Below are 24,310 nucleotides of genomic sequence, written 5' to 3' on the forward strand. Positions count from 1 at the left end.
ATTCATTTTGAGTTGATTTTTATGTTATTTTTAATACATTGGACCTGTATTTTGGAATCAAGAAAGCTCAATGTCATTGGTGCAAATTTTCACATGTAATATTTCCTCTGTTGGCTAGAAAACAGACTATAACCCTGTCATGTGGTCTGCTTCAGTGCACCTTAAGAACAAATATTAATGAGACCACTACAGAAAATTGCAGATTTAGCTTTACTACTGCTGACGGTCAAGTCATATACTACGTAGGCTTTGAGCGAGTCTTATTATTAGTATTAGTATTTTGGACACCAGGGAAGCCGTTTGCCGGCTTCCAGTCTTTAATGCTAAGCTAGGCTAGAGTGGAGTGGTATCAACCTCCTGGCGGCTGTGGCTCAGAGGTATAGTGGGTCGTCCACTAATCAGAAGGGTGGTGGTTCAATCCTTGGCCTCTCAATGCATGTTGAAGTGTCCTTGAGCAAGATACTAAAATACCAAATTGCAGCTGCTGCCATCAGTATGTGTATGGGTGAGAGAGTACACACTGGTGTAGTGTACAGTGCATTGAGTGGTCGAAAGGCGCTATATAAGTAATAGTACTTATACTACTTTATAATAGTAAAAGTAGTATAAATAAAGTAAATGTAATGTAATTTTTTTCCACACCAACAGGTCCTTGGAGTGAAACCAGAGCTGACAGAGGGAGATGATGATGATGATACAGTGGCAGACATGTCCAACAGGAAAATGGCTAAACTATACATGGTGCAGTATTCATAAAATACCAGTGGATTAAATTCAAGTTATGTCTGTGTAAAGATGAAACTGAAACAAATACAAGCGAAACTGAACATAGGACATTGGGCGGTTGGTCGACATAGCTGGAAGCAATAAGAAGATAATTACGCCTGTCAGAGAAGATTTATTGATTCATCCTGTCACTTAAAATAAGACTAACAAATCTTAACTCAGGCATTTTATTGCATGGGCGCTGTTACCTACGTGGATAACAAATGCCTTGGTCACACTACATGACAGTCTCAGATCGCTGTACTGTTCACACTACAGAACTATCTGTCTGTAATTGGGAGTCTTGAAGTCGTTGTGGTTTTCACACTAACTGACAGATCAGCAACAGGAGGTTGTGGCAATGCGAGGCAGGCCGTTTCAATAATTAATATTTCTTGCTAAAATAAGTGCTAATTGGTGAATCAGATACATGCTGAACTGATCACAAACTTGTAACACTGTTTATCCACTGTACATTATGTGTGTGACGGTATTTGTTTCGCTTGTTACCAAAGTAACTACCCTGTTCGCTGCTTCCCCTCTGGTGCTGGAAAGAAACTGCTCTCACTAACTGTAGCTTGTTGCAATGCTCCCTGACATGATATTCAGCCTTCTAGATATTTTCCAAACATCTGCGAGGCATCGGTGAGCTTTCAGCAAACCCTCTGACCTTGTCTCTGAACAGTTCACATATGGCAGTTGTCCTCCAGGAGCAAGCACTGATCTGCCTCTGATCTGGGGGCATTTGTCTGCGATCTTGAAAAACTGTTGCTGAGTGGAAGATCAGGGCTAAAATCAATTAGTGTGAACTCAGCATACTTATCATGGTACAGTATTCACACATAATACCAGAGATTCAATAAACTTATGTCTGACTAAAAATAAAACTGAAACAAGTACAAGAGAAACTGAACACAGAACATTTTTGTGAGGATTGACTGGTTGGTTGACTTGGATGAGACAGAGGAATCAAGTCTCTAAAGCTGCATCATGTGATTCAATAGAGTTTTATTGAAGACGGGAAAAGCTCTCCCTGCTAATAAGCTTGCTAACTGCTCACTAACTGTTAGAAGGCTCGTTACATCTGTCGCTAACAGGACAATAAGTTTACAGTTTACTCGAAGACATGTTTGTACCGTTGACTCTTGTCTCTAACCTTGCGAGGCAGCTGGACTCAAGAGATCACTAAATCATGAGATCACTTGAGAATCTCTCTTGCCAGGGTTTAGTCCATGCTTTTGGGGCCAAATCAGTGTCCTTTGAGGAAATACTGGCAGGTACAGGGTGGGCGCTTGGTGTGACGCAACAATGGCGGCTCCCATTGAGGTTGGAACTGGAGAATATTTCTTCATTAAGTAACAGCAAAGAATGGGACTGAAGGCTTTTCTCGAAAGAAAAGATTCTCTGTTCTCCCGACTGGCATTGAGTTTGATATGGTTAGTTGATCTGATTGGTTCCCCCATGATGGACAGTGACCTGCCGAGTATTTTTTGAAAGTGCCTGCCCTTTTCTAGTTTCCAACGACGACTTCCCAGATAGTTCTGTGTACCAAACCATCTGGTGCAGTCAGGTTATCTCATAATTAAACCATTACTTTTTGTGGAGCAGTTAATACTCTGGATGGTGAAACACAGCTAATAAGCTACAATAGCTTCCTCCAATTTGGATTTTTTTGCTCTCCATTCCCTCAGAGATTAGCACTGTCAACATGGTTGTAGGTCAGCATACACCAGGTTGAAGTTGACGCAAAACCAATTTACTTTGCCCCATTATTGAACCCACTAATCGCGGGGATTCCGTTGGAATTAACTGATTGGATGAAAGGCAAAATATTCACAATTTGAAACATTGATGTGACTACTCCTTAATTTGATACCTATTCTAAATTTTAAGTTCAAAAATTGGTGAATGCGTCTTCTGAATTAATACATGCCACTTAAAACCAAGTATTTTGCTGTTTGTGCTGTGAGTGTTTCTTGCATGTAGCCTGTTGTATACATTCTCTCTTTGTTTCAATTGCCAGCTGTTTTGCCTGCTTGTATGTTACCAGGTATCTGATGCGTCAGGGTCCATGAAAGTGACTGTTGTGAAGGAGGAAAACCCATTCCTCCAGAGTGACCTGCTCTCAGACGAGTGCTTCATCCTGGATCATGGCAAAAACAAGATGATATTTGTATGGAAAGGTAATCCGACAGTAGCACCTTTCAGCAAGCTTTGAATGGTTTATTGTCTTTGTGACAATGCAGCAGTGGGGATGGAAATTTATCTAATTTTATTGATACCAATGCCATTCTTCCTCTCTGCCATGACTCCTTCGTGTTGCAAATTTTAAGCAGTGTGGATGCATGAGTTTGATGTCATTGATTTACGATGCTCAACTGTCAGAAGATATGTCGGCATCAATAAAACAAATTTATAAGCTCAGAGTCATACTATTCCGATGAAGTGGACAACTTAAAATCAGTTCTTAACTGGAACCAGTTCTCGATTCCCATCCCTATGCACGAGCTGTGTGGGTTTTTCATATCAACCTCCATCTCATCTCATTGATCTCCAACAGGGCAAAAAGCCAACCCCAGTGAAAGAAAGGAAGCCATGAAAACAGCTGAGGGATTCATCAAACAGATGGGCTACCCAGCAAACACACAGGTTTACTGTCATTATCACTTTGCTACTGTATTATTTATATGTTTAAGAAGTACCATATTAAAATGTGTGACTCTTACAAAAATGAAAGTGGTTCCAGTGGTGATAGTGTTGCTACTGATGGTCCTGCAGATCCAGGTGTTGCCAGAGGGAGGAGAGACTCCCATGTTCAAGCAGTTCTTCGTTGGCTGGAAGGACAAAGACCAGAGCGAGGGTTTAGGGAAGGTGTTTGTCACTGAGAGGATTGCGAGGATCCAGCAGGTGGAGTTTGATGCCTCCAAGCTCCATGAGTCCCAACACATGGCAGCCCAGTACAACATGGTGGATGATGGGAGTGGAGACACACAGGTGACTGAATATACAAGTGGTCTACATATAAAACCAATGCTAGTGCTGGGTTTTTGGCTTGCTGGTTCACAAATGGCTCAAAATTCTTTGAGCATATTTCCTCCTAACCCTTTCATCAAAAAGGTGTCACTCTTACAGTGGATTTGTAGTTACATAACCTGCACATGTAGCTGCCATAGCTAAAATACATCTTCTCAAAAATGTAACTACATGTCCTGAGGAGATACGTCATGGAGAGAACTGTGATTGGTCAGTTTTGGCTGCTTGTGTTTTCTCCTACGGATTTCCAACGCCATTGAAAATTGTTGAGAAAAGGCAAAACAGAGATGTAACTCCAGTTATATAAGTAAGAATTGTAGCATTATATCACAAAGTTAAATAAATAATGTCAATCAGAGCAAGATATTGTCTGAACTCATGCATGTAGTGTTTCGGTGATAAATAACGGGAGAAATCTAATACCAAAATCCCACCGGGCACTGCTTTATGACACAGTGAGACACTGTTTGGTTCTGTCTTCAAATCCCACTGAGAGCATTTCAGCAGCTGTTGTTTACTTGGGTATTTTGTCTTCTTCTACCACAGGTACGTAGGCTACGTAGTTACATTTTTACTTTTTTGTCAGTTTTTAATTGGGTTTATTGTCAAAATTCTATCTGGAATCTGCATGGGGAATTTTATTTTGAAAATCAGCTGGATTCTCTATGCCATTTTTGTGTCTGATTTCCTGCCAATCCGATCTGCTCTGTGCTGCTTAATGTAGATTGTGGCTCTTGTCAAAAATAGACTAGCCGCGTATTCTTGGGCCACTATTCAGGTCAGAGCAAAGAGATGCTTCTGGTTGAATCACAAGCATTTCCTAGAACTATACATCAAACCCTTACCCTTTGCTTCAAGTATAAACGCAGTTTTAGTGACACATCCACAGGCACATCACAAACTAAGCCCTTAGACACTACTCTTCAACAATGTTGTTTTTGGAGTTGGTGGAGATATCAAATATCTCAGATTTTGTGTTGAGCACTTGGTCCGCTGCCCCAAAATGACCACACAAAAAAATCCATATTTCTAAAAAGTTCCAAATAATTTCCCGTGTGGGCTCCTGGAAAGAACTACGTAGAGATTCTCAAGAATCTACTGGAATTCAAATGTTGGCAGTGTACTAAATGAATATTGATCTATTTCCCAAATATTTGGACAAAATTACTCGCTTCATTCCTGAAACTAATGTACCTGTAAAACAAAAATCTAGCCAAAGGAGAAAGCCGTTATACATCTTCCACCAGTAGAATGTTGCAAAAATTCTCAGTTTGACATTTACTATTTCACATGTGACCACTAAACTAGTGCTGGTTTCTTTTCTCTCCTTCAGATCTGGAGGGTGGAGAGCATCGGCAGAGTTCCTGTTGACCCAAAGACCTACGGGCAGTTTTACGGTGGGGACTGTTATATCATCCTGTACACTTACGGGAAGAGACAGATCATCTACACCTGGTATGACTCTGTTCACTCACTGAACTGGTTTTGCATAGAGCTGTAACTTCCTCTGTGATGTATTCTAATGCTCCAAGCTTCCTGATTTATGTCGATTATATCTGAGTTATTTTTTCATATTGTGCCCGCATTAAAATTGCGATCTGTCATTATGATGCTTGTGATGGAACACATTTGTCACTCAAAGTGGCCACGCCCTTAATAATGCAGAACTTTAAGCCTTATATAAAAATTCACCCGCTTTACAGTTGTCATGAACAGGAAAATTAGCTATAGAGACCTGTACCAGGCTGTAAATATGTTTATTTCTGCTGTAAAGTTGAGCATTTTTAATATGGGGCCTCATGGAGATTAACTCACTTCTGGAGTCAGCCTCAAGTGGCCGCTGGAGGAACTGCAGGGGTTGCCACTTTGCTCTAGATCAGGTCTTTTTTTGCAAGTTTCGCAAAGTAGTTTCTCTTACATGTTTAGAGAGCAAGCGGTATTCAGACACCTAGATTCCACTAAATCCTACACACTTGATACTTAATAGCAGTACTAAGTGACATTCTGTCACCACCATGACAGTAGCATTTTTCATTATTCGCAGATCCACTTGATTCGTTAATATAAAAAATAAAGATTAGTTCAGCTTTAATGTTTACTGTGGAGTTATCTTAAACATCCAGTACTAATCATTGCTACTTGTCTCCTTCTGACCTGTAGGCAAGGAGCCAGCTGCTCTTTGGATGAGCTGACAGCCTCGGCCTTCCTGACTGTAGAACTGGATCGTTCACTGGGAGGGAATGCAGTTCAGGTACAGCCAGTATGAAGTGAAAACGAAAAGCACATTTAATGGATGCCTGTAATGGCTTATAAATGTATCTCTTTGCTAAATGAGGTTTGCAGTACTTGGTCACACTATACAGTAAGCCAACATAAGCTTTTCTTTAAAGTTACAGTAGGTGATCTTTAAGAAATATATATATTTTTGTCATATTTGCTGAAACTTTCAAAATATCCTGACAGTAGTACATGAGACAGATAATAGGGAACCGGGCCTCAGCGAAAACGACCAATGAGAGGCGACAAAGATAATTTATTGTTGAGTCTCATTCCAAGGGCGTCAAATAGGGACACTTTTGGACTATGAGAATGAGACTCAGCAATCAATTATCTTCAAGCTTCCAACCCAAAGTGTCTTTATATCTTTCTTGGTTGTTTTCATTCAGGCCCGGTGGATTCTTGCAAATGCTATTAAGAGCACTAGGAGGAGCCAGAGGAACCTGATTGTTTCACAGATTATCTGTCTCATGTACTACTGTCAGGATATAGTGAAGGTTTCAGCAAATCTGACGAAAAGGTATTCTTATAAAAGTTACCTACTGCAGCTTTAACGGATAATTTTGGTTTGTCATCAGGTGAGAGTGTGCCAGGGTAAAGAACCCCCACATCTACTGAGTCTCTTCAAATCCAAACCCCTCATTGTATATAAAAGTGGTACGTCCCGCCTCGGAGGTCAGGCCCCCGCGCCTCCAACCCGACTGTTTCAGGTGCGACGGAACCTGGGGACCATCACCAGAATAGCAGAGGTGAGGGTTTTCTTGCTGTATGGACTGCACTTACTTCAGGAGAGTCAGTTGTGACAATGCCTGTTGTTTGTGTTAAATGTCATGTTATGTTTCAGGTTGATGCCAGTGCAGCCAGTCTAAACTCTAATGACGCCTTCCTGCTGAAGATGGCTGATGGGCGGGGCTATCTGTGGATGGGCAGAGGGGCCAGTAAAGAAGAGGAAAAGGGAGCTGAGTACATAAGTAAAGAGCTGAACTGCAGCAGCAAACACATCATGGAAGGAAATGAACCAGGTTATTATCTACAGTTCACATGCATACTTATAAATATATGTAATCTTATCTGATCCCTCTGGAGAGGGTGGAGTTTGGGTGACAGCTGTGAAACTGTGATAACACAACCAGTAAAACAGGTCCCTTAATAAACTTGTAAGCCCAGCCAGCATTGGTTATGCATGGCAGAAGCACCTAGCATGATGTGATAATTAAACATAGAATGTGTGTCAGACAGCTGGACTAGTGCTATGTTGTTTTCTGCTATATATTGATGTTTTAAATGTCGTAACCTTGAAGCTGCAGTAGGTAACTTTTATAAAAATAACTTTTTGTCATAATTACTGAAATTTCCACTGTGTTCTGAGTATTTGAGACAGATAATCTGTGAAAAAGGTTCCTCTGGCTCCTCCTAGTGTCCTAATGGCATTTGCAAGAATCCACCGGGCCTGAACGAAAAACAACCAATCAGAGAGATAGATTGTTGAGTCTCAGTTTAAGCAAATATGACAAAACAGTTTTTTTATTAAAAATTAACTACGGCAGCTTTAAAGTCTCACTCAAGCACCATTCTGGTATACCATACAGCTCTGTTTACACTGAACCTGTCTGCATGCTTATTGCTGGTTTTCTTACATCTGCTCGGACACAAGCTTTCGTGCTGCACTGGTCGACCTGAGTCAGTGTGTGTTTTGTGTTGCAGCTGACTTCTGGGCAGGATTAGGGGGGAAGAAAGAGTACCAGACCTCAGATGGACTGGAGAGTGAGACGGCGACTCACCCTGTTCGTCTGTTTGGATGTTCCAATAAGACTGGCAGGTTCATAGTAAGTATTTGATCCACTAGCTCATCAACCAGTACATTTGATTAACTATATTAAAAAACTGAATGAGTCAGACCTTCTTTACCTATCATCACTCCCTCATCTAACATAGGCTACCTGCTTTACCTGCTTTAAATACCAGTTAGTAATCATATCTTTTGAAACACGACGCTTCAGTTAGCTGTTATATTTCTCGTGTGATCAGTGGAATCCCAATCCAATCTGTGAGAAACACTGCAGTGTGTTGAACGGGATGCGGTGGAGCATTATTCTAAGCGGTGTTATCATCATGTGTGCAGATTGAGGAGGTTCCAGGAGAGTTCACACAGGCTGACCTGGCTGAAGACGATGTGATGCTGCTGGATGTGTGGGATCAGGTACACAGCTGAAGCAGATGTTAGATCGTCTCTGGACAAACTGCACAGTCACTCTAATACAAACAGTCTTCTATTGCAGGTGTTTGTCTGGATTGGAAAGGATGCCAACGAGGTGGAGAGGACTGAATCTGTCAAATCTGGTGAGTTTTAGGATTTGACTCCGTAAGTGGGTTAGGCTTTGTATTGTTGCTGTTTTAGGCCTGAGTGAAGCTTATGCACACAACCTACTATAATATGATACTGTATAGCCTACACAAACACCTCAGTATAGCCTTTAAGGATGTAACAATATGCTCAACTCATGATTCAATACAATTCACAGTACTGGGCCACACTACAATTTTCTCAGTTTTTAATTAGATTGGAGACTTTTTTATTTCTGAGATAGGGTATAAAACAATGCATATTTACTTTTGTTAAGTGAAACCAATGTGTTTGCGCCCTTATAACACAATTAATATCACAATTAAGTTTTCGCAATTTCAAGCTGCAGTGGGCAACTTTTATATTGGCAGACATTTTCAATATATCCTGAAAGTAGCACACCAGACAGATACTAATTCCTGGCCGTAAGACAAAACATTATGAAAAAACATTATGAAAAACTAATCAACAGGTTTCAGAAGGTATATGCACAAATTTCGCAAAGCAGACCTTTTCAAGAAGGTGGTTGAACGAATGAAAGACGTAGGCTGTGTTTGTACGGTGGAACAAATCCGCCACCGGTGGAAAACAACATGACTGCAGTTTGAAATGGAGGGAAAGGGAAGGAAAAGGAAAGAGGGAAAAGGAGGGAAATTCCTCTTTAGGATGTAGTAACAGTTAGGTAATTGGAGTAAATGGGACTATTACGCTGCATTCACACTGCAAGCCTTAGTGTTCAATTCGGATTTATTGCTCTAATCAGATTTTGTGAATTCTGATATGACTGTTCACACTGAGGTTACATTGCAAGAATCATCAGACTTGAATCTGATTTGGACCACATATGTAAGGCCGTGTTGACACTGCAGGCCAAAGTGGCCAATCTTTTCAATTCTGATTTGGGCCACTATTTCAGGTCAGATTTTTTGCAACGTGACCTTAGCGTGTCTTAATGTGAACAGCCCAACAAAATAAATCAGATCTGAGCAACAAGTCAGAATTGAGTGAAAGTGTCCCAAATATGATTTGTGCTGTGACACTGTCATGAAAAAGTCACTTGCATAAGGCCTGCAATGTGTGTGCGGCCTTATTAAAATATTAATTTTCATTATGCACATAAACAGTTTAGAGGGAATATTGTCATTTTCAGAATATCGAAAAAAACTTTTGTTGATATGAACGCACAGAGCCACCACGAAGGATGGGAATTGATATGACGTTGTTAATAGTAATGACATTTTGCACATCGGTCCAATTCTTTAATGATTCCTGATCAATTTTCCATGTGGAAAAAAGTAGGCCTACACAGGTTTTCCCAGTCGTGCAACAGTTTTATTATCTCTGAGTCTGAACACAACGTTGAAAAATGGCATGCATGTGACTCAGGTCTTCAAAAGCTCCACTACTTAACCCTTTTATTTCGGTTTTCTTAGTCAAAGAAAAAATCTGCTCATCCTGCAGCTTTCCAGCAGTGTGGACACTTGAGTTTGATGCCATTGTTTTGCAACGTGCTAATGTTAGAAAAGCATGCGGACACTGATAGAAGAATCGATAGGCTTGGAGGCATGCAATTCAGATGGATTGGACAATTAGGAACTAGTTAATTAGTTAAATATACTGTATTACAATCAGTGGTCAGTCATAAGCTCTGGTCTGTAGGAATGTTTCGGTCCCTGGATCCACAAACAGCTCAGACAACTACTGTTCGATCTGTCTTTTAGCCGAACACCACAACACATCAGCACAGAATCTGAAACAGTTACCTCTTCCTGCCACATGAGGTCACTACCAACATGTGAAACTGATTTCTGGAAAACACTACACAGACGAGCTGTTTGCATTGTAACAACGACTCTGTCTCCTCTGCAGCCAAACAGTACATAGAGACCGACCCGAGCAGCCGGGACAAGCAGACTCCTGTGGTGATCGTGAAACAAGGACATGAACCCCCGACCTTCACAGGTTGGTTCCTGGCCTGGGACCCCTCATACTGGGACTCCGTCACCAGAAGCATGAAGTCCATGGGTATTTAGATTATACAGATATATATCATGAGAAACTGAAATATTCTCTTTTTTAATGATTGCAAATTTAATGTGCTTTATTAATGTGTTTCCTGGGACATTTTCTTATTGGAAATTGTGCTTTTCTTTTACCCCAGAGTGGCACTGAACCCACATGTAGGCGCAACATTCACATTGACTTCTCAATTTTCTATTTGTTTTGTATCTGAAATACTGCATGTATTCATGTGTTGACCTTGGCTCCCAAACTGTCAAAGTGAAGAGTTTGGGAACCACTGATCATTGATTAGCTGTCAGAAATATTGTCGCTCCTTTGGAATCATTCTTATCAGTTGTTTGTATCCAAAAATAAATAAAGATTGATGCTAATCTTCTCATCTCACTGTTGGAAAGACAGAATATCTGGAGTTTCACAGTGTCTTGTGTTGAAGGCACAGTAAGCCTCTTTATATTATTTGTGTACGACAATCTGCGTGTAAATTTAAAATCTGTGAGTATAAAACACTTTCCATAATTACAAAAAAGGATTTGTAAACTGACAAAAATACAGATATGTAAATACAGTACACAAACAGGTTCGAGATAGATTTATTTATCATCTTCATTTTCAACCATCATCTACCTTTCAAACTTTCAGCAAATATGGAAAAAAGTGTTTTTTTTTAAGTTTTATAAAACAGCTTTAAGTTGTATTTCCCTTGATGCTACTCCCAACTTCATAAATATATATATATACAATAGATGGGTGAATACATAAAGTCATATATTTTACAGGGATGAACTGGAGTACTGAGGATGAAGCAGTGAATGGCAAACAAATCAGGCCTGACCAGAGCCGGAAAAACGGAAGCAATATTGGGCCCGAACCTGACCAGAATTTCCGCTTAACATAAATAATTAATAATTTATATATAAATGTAATTTTAATAGTTTATACAAGCTAAAGTAAACTACAATATGTATATGATACAGTGCAAATTATTATCACTTGAAAATAATAAATAACAAATTCACAATTTAATTACAGTCGTATGTATTATTAGTAACATATTAAATATATATATAAAAATGTATCTCATTCTGTCCAAGCCCGACCTACGACAGCAGTTCTGGTCGGGTCCAATCCAGTTCAGATTTAAGTTCCCTTTATGCTACTCATAAAACAAAATGGCCATAAAGATTACACTGTACCCGGTTTCCTGGCTGAAGGCTGCAGCACTCTCACTCAATAGTGGACCATATTCAAAACGTGTTGTCACCATTAGTCACTTTGACACAAAAACATGGGAAAAATTGCATACATTTTCCAGCTTGATGAATGCTAAATGCTAACAGGTTCAACAACATACTAATAGCAATAATTGTTTCCAAAGGGAGCAGGCTGCTTTTTTGTGAAAAAGTTTATATGCATGTGTGCTGACAAGCAAGATCCATCCAGGTGTGTTTGAGAATGCTATTGGCAGCATGTGGACACACCCACTGTGTGTGTCTAAGGGCAAGAGAAAGCAGAAGTGGAAGCACTGCTGCTACACATTCACAGTCTGTCAGTGCTCAGGAACAGAGCAGCAGTGTGTTCCTGCTCTCACCTCGCCTGGGATCCTCACGCATCCTCACAGCCTAACAGCAGCAGACATGGTGCACCACAAAGAGTTCATCAAAGCAGAGAAGACAGCGGGCCTGCACATTTGGAGGATTGAGAATCTGGAGCTGGTCCCTGTGCCAGAGATCCTGCATGGGAGCTTTTACACTGGAGATGCATATGTGATCCTCCACACTATCCAGCAGAAGAATAGATTTTCCTACCACCTGCACTTCTGGCTGGGTAAGTGAGTAAAGCTGTGGACCTTCTCAATTGGGTTTTTTTTTTTTAATGAATGAATGCTAATTGAATGTAATAACATTCATGTGTAGAAAACGTCCTGCAGTGTGTATTTAACATCAGATTCTCAAGAACCACTCAGCAGCTTCCTGAGGAAAGCAATACAGACTGATAGTCTAAGGAGGAAGAAATGATCATTACGCTATACATAAACCACATTATTTATCAAAATAAGTTGTGTGTGGGAAATTATATTTATCACATTCATTTTTATGTTTTCTATGTATAATTGTAATCATGTTTAAGCTATATTATTATTATGAATCCCATACTATATTATTATCTTTACCCAAGTGAACTTTAGCCTGATTACTTACCAAGGTGTCATAAATATGACAGAATGTTAATGGAGTGCAGCCAACAGCACAATAACTGGAAATAAATTCACCTGTATCTCAACAACAAGGATTTACAGTGCAGTACACTCAATTAAAGGCAACAGCACATTATCAAAGTCCCACTCTTTTTAAGAAATCATTTTCCGGGACTATTCCAGTACATTTTCCAGGAGTTTTTTAGTTTTTTACTGTATTGTTAATACGCTGTGACAACACTTGCTCACAGTAGTGGTCACCACTCCAAGGACACTCTTGGCTGTTCTCACCACAGCGGCTCTTCCTGCTGCGTCCACAGTGGAGCTGCAGTTTCTGGCAAATTGACTACAATTTTCCTCTAACTGTAACATTAATTAAACCAAAACCCATAAATGATAGTTCAAATCAGATGGAATTAATTTTCATTTCCAGGATACTTGGTCATTTTAATCAATTAAAAGGTGTTTTTATGACCAGAAAACTGGTCTCTAAATTTCTAGGTGTTTCAGATTTTCTAGGACACGTGGGAACCCTGCACAGTAAACCAATGTCAACCACAAATACAGTAAGCTAAGACTTAAAACAACAGGTGATCTACTCCTTTCTCACACTGTAAATCCTAACAACATATCTTAAAGGAGACACATTATGCTCATTTGCAGGTGTCTAATAGAATAGCTTTAGATGTTTTCATGTTCAAAGTACAAATTGCTTCTCATATTGCCTATAGCTGCAGCACCTCTTATTACCCTCTGTCGCTGAAACAAGCTCCTGTCTCTTTAAGACCCCCTTTCCAAGAAGCCCAGTCTCTTCTGATTGGTCAGCTCTGACCAACTGGAGCTACAGCTAGAGCCCTCCATCGTCCGCATCATCCCTCATTAGCTGTACTTCACTTAATATTGATTCAATAACTGCTTTAGATAGAGCGGCAGTCTGACCCTGTGGAGAACTACATCAACAATCAGGATTATAGGTCTCTGTGACGTTTTCCTCAGGTAAATACTGCTAATGCTATTAATCTCTATCTATCACATGTTAGGTCAGTATTTACACTTTAACTATCAAAACCAACACTGTGTTTCATGCTTGTCTTTGCAGGTACAGCAGTGAGCAGCAGTGTTGGGCAAGTTACTTTTTAAAAGTAATTAGTTACAGTTACTAGTTACTTCTTCCAAAAAGTAACTAAATGTGTTACTCAGTTACAAATTATAAAAGTAACTAGTTACTTCAGAAAGTAACTATTGCGTTACTTTCAAGTAAATTGTTAAATGCTCAAATGTGACCTCACCTCCACCCCTCTTTAACGGAACTCAAAATACATTTATACAATTATTTATGATAAATCTGAATATTATAATGAGATGGACACTTAATACAATCCATTATTAACAGAAACAATGTACACAAGTCTAAACTATTTTAATGTTGCTGTGGGACAAAGTGAGACTAGCCTCCAATCAAATGCCATGTATGTAGATATTATGTTTATATAGTGGATCCATATAAATAACACAATAGATGTTTTGGAACTTTTGATATTTATTGCCCCTCAACAGGCCACAACTGGACAAAATTCAGTTATGCTTGTTAAGCACTATACCAAAAATAAATAACAAACATATACACTCTTTGTAGTGCAAATAATAATAAAAAAAACTTCAGACAATTGTCTACAATTGTAGATATACTGTACTACTTGAAAAAGTAGAACAGTGTAACAATATGAGGTGCTTTCAATCTAACTGAAAAGTACAATGTATAGCAAAACTAAGGAATCCAAATATAAACAGGTAATACATAAGAAATAAAAAATACATCTCCATAAAAATAAATCTCTTTCTCTGGCCATTGACAATCTCACTTCAAGAGGCTGCAGCCAGCCAACAAATAAATCTAAATGAAATGATGCTCTTTAAGCAATGTACCAAAAATGTATTCAAACAATATATACACTCTTTTTAGTGCAAATGTAATAAGATGCAACACAACTCCCCATACCTGTCTCTCGTTGACTGACTCCCTTGTGTTGTTCGTTGTGTGTCGGACTATGCGTGCTTTCGAACACCCGCCCAACTCTACCTCTGATTGGCTTACCATGAAATTTTACTCAACCTCAGCCAATCGTCAGCATTTATGCGCTTGTCTCGTGCACTGCCCACTAACCAAGGAAGAACAGTAAAAAGTCTTTGCCTCTCGGCTCAGAGATCTAGTTGGTCTGATTAAAAAAACAGATTCAATCATAGTAATTGGCAGTAACGGTAACGGCGTTATTAAGATGGGAAGAGTAATCAATTAGATTACTCGTTACTGAAAAAAGTAACGCCGTTACTTATAACGCCGTTATTCCCATCACTGGTGAGCAGTGACCTACAGTCTACACAGCCCAGTGAAGCAAAACATATTTGTTGTGAGAAGCTAAAGAGGTAACATGTTGTGCATGTAGCATAGTATATAATGTAAATACTTACAGTAATTACCATGATGGATGATGTGAAATCATTTCTAGTGAAGAAACACCTTATTAACAAAGTAATCGTAGTATAATGATTATTGTAACCTCCCATCTGTTAAAGTCCTTTTATACAGGCCATGGAAACTTAACATGATGAGGCAGTAACCTGCCTGGAATCCTATATCCTGTACAACATGTAAACATAATGGTGTGAATGAGTATGAATTACTGATCTAATAAAGTAAGTTGCTTATGTAGTTGAGAAAGTCTAATACCTGAAATCTTTTTTATTTGTCAGACAATTATTACCAAATGTATCCTTCAAAATGTTTGTCAAAGCTGCAAATGATCTTTTTTAACCCCTTTCAAAATACTGTATATATACTGAATATTGCATCATTTATATTATCTGTCAACATCATAATAAAGTTTGACACAGAAATGTGTTGTGTTGCTTACAGTAATTATTTACTACAGGATTAAAGCAAAATTTTTACTTTCTTTTAAATGTTTCATGGACCAGGTCTACAGAAAAAAACTGATTTTTCATAAAACCTGAAATATAAAATGTGAGATAGTTACTGATAAATAACAACTACTGCAGAGTATTTTGACCTGTGAATAAATGCCTTTTGTACCGTTTCACACTGAGGACAAGGGCAGATGTTAGTGTGTGTTAGTGGTTTTTTGTCCAGTGTAAAAGGGGCTTAAGAGATGAGTTTAAACCCTGTCTAATATCAACAAAAATAAAGCCAAGAAAAGCATTTGACACAGCTAGCTATGGTGTCACATAAAGCAAACACAGGGTGACTACAGTACTTGGCTGAAACAAGTATCCAGTACAGATAATGTAGTTTTTACTTAAGTATCATCAGAGTAAAATGTGTCAATATCAGTTTTCAAATCAACAATAAATATAGCAACATGTCCAACAAGTAACTTGTTCTGTAAATAGTTCTCTTACTCTCTCAACTCACTCTACTCATTTCTGAGGCTGTTGTATAAAGAGTTTCTGATAAAAAGGCTATTGCAACTTCTGATAACCTTTATCAGTATCAGGTTTAAATTAACAGTTTCCAGTTAGTCCCATTCATGTCCAGATTAAGCCCCACCCATTTCAGGTACAGCTACAGATACAGATCATTTCGTTGATTGAACAGATACAGCTAATGGTGTGCTCACTCAGACTTACTTTATAACCGTAATCATAAAGTAGTCTTATGCAATGCATTTATTTCCTGGTTCTTCTAAGTGCGAAAGTCCAATGTACTGATCAGTTTGCTCTCAATTGTCATGAAATGGATAAACAATCTCACTTTCAGAGCCAGGGCTTTGTTGCTGAAAAAATCATTGAACAATGTCTGATTGGGCCTGATAGGCCAAAACCGTTCAAATCGACTGCATTCAGAAGATTTCTACTATGGCAACAGCTGCGTGTTTGAATACTGCAACTAAAAGGCTAGCTCCTTCAAACTTCTCTGCTTTTGTTCAATCTGTTTTTTTATTTATTACTGATACACGTATTATCTAAAACGAAAATGGCTTGCAGTCATGGATTGGATTAAAGAGTACCAGACTTTGAGGACAATTCTGACCCAGCTTGAATTTAGGGCTGCTCCTGGGTATTGTCCCATTTTTGGATGAAATGGGTCTTAGTCTTGCCAAACAACGGGAAATCAGAGATTGTTAAGACTTTAAAGAGACCTGCTTCATCAACATCCTAGATCAACAGGCGGACTGTGTTCGGGGCAGACAGAGCGCATGGCGAGAGGATGGCTGTTTTATGCTTGGTGCTCAAACCAGTCAAAGTAGATCGCTGCAGTTTCTTTTTAAGTGAGAGGAAGATGAAACAATATTATCATCACTATCTTGTTGCTGTTGTTTATATTCAACCAGACGCAAATTCAAAAGATGAATAGAAAGATATTTTTTCCTGGAAATAAAAAGCAATTCCACCTGCAGGTAGCCATGAATCTATGGGTATAAACAGAACTGGGAACCTGAACCTCCATTCCCAATGAACTGACAACACTTATACCACCTATGTGTGGGGTTCCCCCTCAATACTAATGCTGACTTTAGGCTACAGCTACAAAAATAAATCAAGCAAAAGTCACTATCCCCTAGCTGTATACTAAGCACTAGATACTATTGAATACTATACCATGGGTCCTTTGATCCTGGACCATCCCCAAAACAACCTACAAACCTGATGGCCTTGCAACAAATGAGAGTCCACACTTTACTGAAGGTGAAAATGTATTTATTAAACCAAAGATGACAACTCATAAAGAAAATATGGTAATGTAGGCATCAGTGGTGTATGTGGATGAGTGAAGAAGTGAGTGGAAGAAATACGTAAAATAAAATCTTTATCTTATAAATCTTTTTTTTTTCATTCTCTCATTTTATTTTCTGTTTATATAAGTTATGCACTCAACAAGAAAGGTAAATAACACAAAAATAAATATTAGATTCAGACAATACAAACAATTAGACTAAGACAAAAAAAACACAGATATGACTAAAAAACAACAACAACCAAAAACAATATCAAATCAAATCAAAAAACTAAATAAACAGAAATCATCATCCTCCATATTATAACTACTATAACAATAAGATGTACACAATGTATACAGATCACCTGCGAAACCTTTTGATAGTCTTCTCCAATAAAGTCTATAACAGGTCTCCAAACAAAGTTTCTCCTTGGAGAACATATATGAGTCTTTCCAATGGAAGAAGTTGTAGAACATTATGAAACCGATGGTTTAACATCATCTAACCAGTGCTACAACATGCATAGTACCACATAAGGCTTAAGATTATCTGGTGTCTGTTTAATTCAAGTGAGGCAGTTTACAGTCCTAAAATGTATTGTAGAGGATTAAGCCTATTATAGATGTCATTTGGTTACCAATTTCAACCCAGAATTTATAAACCTTCAGACAGAGCCACGTTAAAAGTATGTAGGTGCCTACATGCTGTTTACACCTTATACACACACACACGCACACACACACCAGAACAGTCACTGTCATATTTACTGTTATGATACCGGTAGTTTGTAATGTATGTGTAATCTTTAACTGAGTTTCCTGTGATTTGTAATTGCTACATATTCTTTTACTACTTAACATAATCGTTTTCCATCGGTGATCATCGGTTTCAGTGTTTAAGGTCCTGTTTCCATGCTTGCCTGCTGCTGTGAGTACTGATATTACTTAAAGAGAATAGTTTACAGAAAATATAGCTAATTATTTTCCTCTTTAGCAGGCAGACCTGATGAATGGTCCGTGTAGATGGCATTCTGGCAGCTCAGCAACAAAAGAGAGAAAGGCCTCGTGCAGCAGCCCTATTATATCCTTAGACCACTCTCTCTGCAGGTGCGCCCTGGTGCAGTCTAACGGCCCTCTGACGCACTAGTTACTCTACCTCTCTAGGTGGTCTATTTTTCTTTTATGTTATTCTATGAATTTGATGCTCTTTTGTGTGTGTGTAGAATGAAGGAACTACAAACTTTCATTTCATTATACAGCCTCGTGCTGATGAATACATTTCCTTGATTCCTTGTGTGTTCGTCTGTGCCATGGAGCTCCATTCTTGCCCATAAACTACTTAAAACACATCAAGCCACACTGTTGAACTTGGTGACATGTTCCTTCATGACCATGAACACACACATTGTAGTTCATTTTGACTCAATCCCACGTACACCATCCTGCTGCCACAAACACTCACTAGAGCACCTAATGTGCCACTGAAAATAGTCCCCAACGAATGCATTTCTCTTACCTCTAGTAATATCTAACCATGGTTTCAGTTTTTTTAGGGCACAAATTTTGAAATACTATACCATTCCATTGTATTTGGGTGGGGGCAGAAATCCCAGAAACACATCTCAAAACCAGGAAACATAACACCAAACTATCTATATCTATTGAAGGAAGGAAAATAATGTTTTTCTTTTGTAATTTGAGTGAACCAACCAGTTGCGTGTGTTTTGGCTCTTCCGAATGCTGAGTCCAGTTCTGACCCTGAATGTTAACGTGTAAAGTGGTGCGAGGATGCTGATGTGAGGGCTGTTCTCTCTCTCTGATTGCTGGACAGACTAGAGAGCTAACTTGCTTCTAGGGAAGAGGAAGTATTGATTGATTTTGAAGGACTTGTGCACATGCTGTAATCTGTGTGTGCCCTAGAGCAGAATATAAGAGAAAAGTGCTATTATGAGACCTATTCTGTTCAGGAAATGAGATGTGTTTACACAGCGCGTAAGAGAAAATATTCAGGCTCATTGGGACAATTATAGAGAAATAATTGTTGTTGTAATTAGCCGTTTTTACAGCGTGTTATCTTTTATCTATAGTGATCGAAACCTTCATTACTGACTACTGCCAAGCTGAGAAAAAAATCATTTGAGGGAATATCGTCATATGGGCACATTCAAATTAATGCTCTGTGTCTACTGGGTGTGTAAATAACATGTTAGCCTTATCAATTATAATATGTTGTGTGTACAGCTTTTTCCACAGCCCACGCGTTGAGTCTAACTGACAATAAGTGTTATTACGAACAGCAGGGGTCTCCAATCTTTTTGATAGTGAGAGATACCTAAAGGGAGAAAATTGGCGGTAGGGCTATTCTGTATACTTGACGAAAGATCCATGTTTAAATAGAATAACAAAGCGAACTTTGTCAAATTTGAAATATTCTCCTGCTGATCATAGTGATTGGTCAAAGTGATGTCCTCAGGTTTGTCTGGACCTCATTATATTTTCCTTTTTTCACTATTATTTCCTTTTAGCCTATACCTTGGCCATCACAAGTTGGGGTATGTTCCTGGCAAAACGATGTAAATGAAAATATTAAGGGACTACAATTGTATAAATAGTCATACAGGTATGAAAATTGGCAGGGACTTTCCTGAAACAAAGGGGAAAATAGCAAATTAAGGTTGTGGGGCTTGATGCCATTCTGATTAAAAATATCTCCGACGAAATCCCCAGAAAGACAAAAAAAATGACTTTCTGCTTGACAAATTCTCATCAACAATGATTATTTTCCAGCACTTTATGGTGAATATTATTGCCCTGTTCACAGACAAGCACTCCATCCTCGACTACCACAGCACCATCAGACACTTCAACAAATGGTGTGAGGACAACCATCTCCACCTCAATGTCAGTTGACCAAAGAAATCATCATTGCTTCCCCAACACCACAGCACCCCATTACTATCAACAACCTTGGCCTTGCTTTATATACCTTGGAGTAACACTGGACAATAAACCTAGTTTCAACCAACACACCACTGACATCTTCAAAAGGAGCCAACAAAGACTATCTGTCATCCGTAAACTCGAAGGACTTTATGTTTCCCCCCCATCTTCTCCTACTACTGTATCAAAGTATCATCCAGCCTATCCTCATATACTGCTCCTCCTGTTTCTACAACATGCTAACTGTCACCAACCGGACAGAATTCACACGCATCATCAACACAGTGGCCAAGATAATCGGACTCCCCACACCCAATCTCACAGAAATAAACAACAGGGCCATCTCACGCATTGCAACCACAATAGAACTGGACATTACACACCCACTCAATCAATATCTCACCCCACTGCCTTCTGGGCAGAGGTACCGAACATTGAGGTGCAAGAAAGCTCGTTATGGGAAAAGCCTGATCCCTGCAGCTATTGCTGCTTTAAACAAAACGGCGCGCTGAGTGTGTAACCTTGTATTATTCATTTGATTGTTTGTTTTTCTTTGTGGATTTGTTAATTGTGGATGGTGTGTTTTTTTGTTGAGTGTATGGTGTTGGTATGGTGCAGTGATGTGGACATGAATGGGGTACCATATTTCTTGCATCTAACAATATGTGCATATGTACTACTCATAGCACCCTATTACCCCTCTAGAACACTGCTTTCTCTGAATGCTGGGCTACTTGTGGTTCCTATAGTCTCTAAAAGTAGAACAGGAGCCAGAGCCTTCAGTTACCAAGCTCCTCTCCTGTGGAACCAGCTTCCAGTTGTGGTTCGGGAGGCAGACACCCTCTCCACATTTAAGAGTAGGCTTAAGACATTCCTCTTTGATAAAGCTTATAGTTAGGGCTGGATCAGGTGAGTCCTGAACCATCCCTTAGTTAGACTATCGGGGGATTTCCCATGATGCACTGAGCTCCTCTCTTCCTCTCTCTCTCTTTCTGCACTCATTCATGTCCCATTAATAAATGTTACTAACTTCTTCCCCGGAGTTCTTGTGCTTTTTCGTCTCGCAGGTTCTCATGGATCCTGGTGGAGCCTCCTGCCATGGTCCTGCTAGACTACAATTGCCAATATCACTGATATTAGTGTTATTATTATTATAAGTATTATTATAGCTATGGTTACTGTTGTTGCTGTTGTCACTGCTCATTGTCCCCCATCGTTGCTGTTGTCATGTTCATCATCATCAGTCACTACTATTAGTGTAGTTGTTGCTACTGTTGTTGCTGTGCACCTGTCTGTCTGTCTGTCTCTCTGTCTGTCTGTCTGTCTGTCTATCTGTCTGTGTCTCTAACTCTCTCTCTCTCTCTCTCTCTCTCTCTCTCTCTCTCTCTCTCTCTCTCTCTCTCTCTCTCTCACCCCAACTGGTCGAGACAGACGTCCACCCACCTAGAGCCGAAGGGTCTGTCCTAGGTTTCTGCCTTTTAACAGGCAGTTTTTCCTTGCCCTTGTCGCCAAGTGCTTGCTCATGGTGGTACTGTTGGGTCTCTGTAAATAATGTTATAAGGAGTTCGGTCTACACCTGCTCTATTTGGAAAGTGTCCTGAGATAACTTCTGTTATGAATTGGCGCTATACAAATAAAATTGAATTGAATTGAATTAAATGTGAGGACATCTTGGCCTCTAGAATAAACCTTTGCTGAGACCCTCCAGATTTGTATAACTGGCGTCACACGTCTCCAGTAGTTAAGTCCCCAGTTTGATACAAGCTATACAAAGTACATGTACTGTTCACACCAAGTAAATATTAATCTTGTTAAGATAATGAAGCAACAACAAGATGTAAAGACTATGAAAAGAGACTGAAGACACACCCACCTTCTCCCTTCCCCTCTGTTTTATACACAACACATAGCACGTATCATTAATTTTTCTCCATCTCCCCCTCATTTCTCACCCTGAGATAACAGGATATGACAGTATATATTTGGGATAAGAGCCATATCATAAGATTAAAGTGCATTCCTGGTCAATGAGTAATCCAGCTGACATCAGCACTTATTCTTGATGAATAGAATTCCTAGATTTGACATTTGACATTATTTATCATACATCAACACTGCCATCTAGTGACCAATGGACAGAAATCTCTGTAGCCATTGCAATCATGATTTGTGTAAGATTGTAGCTTATTCTGTATTAAGTGTTGTTTAACCGCATGCCTACCTATTAATAGTTTTAAAAAAGATTTTTGGATTATTAAATAGTATTAGTTACTTAACTAATTGATGTAATGATCTGCTGAAATAGATGTTGGTGTGTTTTCCTGAATGTGTATGTAACCACTGTGCCATCTTATGTCTCAAATCAGGATTGTGTAACCATAGTAAGATATTAAAATATGTTACTTTTGCGTGCAAAACTTAAATTTACCAGAGTGAGAAAACATTTTAGGTAGAAGTTCTAAACAAACAAATTGGCTTTGGCGGAAAGACCTTCATCCACGGCCAAAGTCTGCATGCTTTAGCAAGGTGACAACATGAGCTGACTGCATATGCACAATTGAACTTTCTTTGATTCATATTTTTGTACCATGTACCTCTTTTATGTAGTACGTTATCCTCTCTCTGAAGTTTAAAAATAAGTTAATCCCTGTTGACAGGGTTGCCACAGATTTTCATGTCATCAAATTTAAAAACTTTTTTATGACCATTCACAACCTATAAGTACACAAACAGAACTGTATTGTACAGGCCTGTTTGTGACACAAATGAGCAGTCAAACCCACAGGACTTGTCTGACAGGGTTTGAATCGAATTCAGACCTGTTGTTATCAGAGGAGGAAGCACGAAGATGCGCTGCAGAGAGCGGCAACTCCACCTTGATATAGATCTGTTTGCCTAAAAAGAAAACGCATTTGGTCCTATGTTCTTTCATGCCATGGGACCTGAACATGCATGGTTTAGATACGCTGGCCCATCAGTGACCACAGTCACTCCTCTATGCGTTTTCTCCAAACTATACTAGAGTGCATGTGCCTAGTGGGATATTATATTATTCTGATCACCCCTTGCTGGCCCAGGAAGGCATGGTTCACGGTGATCATGATACTGAACAGGAAGCCCTGGTGCCTCCCTGCGTGCAGAGGCTACACTACTAAGTGTTCTTCCTTTCCAGAGCTCCAAAGCAGATGTTTTGACATTCATTCAGGTTCATTCCTTTTTTCTAGAAGTCTCTGCAAACCTACGGTGGGACCTCGCCCTGGTTCTAGACAAACCATTAAAGTCTATTGGTATTGATATGCTCTTGTATTGGACTGCATTCTTATTGGCCCTGTCTTCAGCTATGTACATAAGGGACACACATCGAGCACATATTGTGCTGAACAACTGTAAAGTGATGTTGCACCCCCATTTGCATCGGCCGAACAACAGCGCTTACCTAATTTGTGCACACATTTATATAAAGTGAACGCAGGAGATGCAGACAACGGACAATCTTTTTGTCTGATTAGCTAACACAGTCAAAGGGAAGGTACTTTCCGCCCTTCTCATTGGGTTCTAGAGGCAATTTTCCCATGCTTACACCTTTTGGCATGGCTCTCTCTTGGTATTCTTTTTAAAGGGGTTTCAGTGGAGCATGTTTATTCTGTAATGAGCTGAATAAATACATCAATTAAATTGCCTAGATGTGATGTCAGCAGGGAAGTTTCTGCCTCGCTGCGGTCTAGCTCCAGGGCAGTCTCGGGGCACGATGTTAGATCCCTATACCAACAATAGTAGTTAGTACAATACAGGTCAGCCCCCTACCACCTTCCAACTCTGTGAAGTGCTGTTTAAATTTAGGAGGAGAGACTGTCTTTTGTAGCCCAATGGTAAGATGGGACTTCCCCTGCCTGCGACAGTCTCATTGGCCTTCATAGGCATTTTGAAAGAGTTTCTTCAGGCTGGTCTTGTGAGGACACAATCCCCATACTTGTGTTGTACCTTGTTTCCCACCTTCAGA

The 24,310-nt window shown here is 39.4% G+C and overlaps 1 protein-coding gene across 3 annotated transcripts in view; it reads left to right on the forward strand.

Annotated features, from left to right (window-relative positions):
• The window catches only part of scin (scinderin), a 46,893-nt gene that overhangs the window by 12,054 nt on the left and 10,529 nt on the right, over window positions 1-24,310 (forward strand). The window contains exons 6-18 of one of the 3 annotated variants that reach the window (XM_051390717.1): window positions 649-741; window positions 2,816-2,948; window positions 3,326-3,414; window positions 3,544-3,759; window positions 5,132-5,253; window positions 5,959-6,049; window positions 6,654-6,824; window positions 6,920-7,097; window positions 7,780-7,901; window positions 8,198-8,275; window positions 8,355-8,415; window positions 10,289-10,444; window positions 10,581-10,842. The exons of 1 other annotated variant lie outside the window; for it this stretch is intronic. In XM_051390717.1, coding sequence (XP_051246677.1) covers window positions 649-741; window positions 2,816-2,948; window positions 3,326-3,414; window positions 3,544-3,759; window positions 5,132-5,253; window positions 5,959-6,049; window positions 6,654-6,824; window positions 6,920-7,097; window positions 7,780-7,901; window positions 8,198-8,275; window positions 8,355-8,415; window positions 10,289-10,444; window positions 10,581-10,591 — 1,521 coding nt within the window. In that variant the 3' untranslated portion in view covers window positions 10,592-10,842. Of the gene's footprint in view, window positions 1-648; window positions 742-2,815; window positions 2,949-3,325; window positions 3,415-3,543; window positions 3,760-5,131; window positions 5,254-5,958; window positions 6,050-6,653; window positions 6,825-6,919; window positions 7,098-7,779; window positions 7,902-8,197; window positions 8,276-8,354; window positions 8,416-10,288; window positions 10,445-10,580; window positions 10,843-11,950; window positions 12,266-24,310 lie in introns of those variants that run through there. One more of the 3 variants, XM_051390719.1, reaches the window with a different exon arrangement.

This window comes from Dicentrarchus labrax, unplaced genomic scaffold, assembly GCF_905237075.1.
Source record: "Dicentrarchus labrax unplaced genomic scaffold, dlabrax2021, whole genome shotgun sequence".
In the NCBI taxonomy this organism is placed as follows: Eukaryota; Metazoa; Chordata; class Actinopteri; family Moronidae; genus Dicentrarchus; species Dicentrarchus labrax.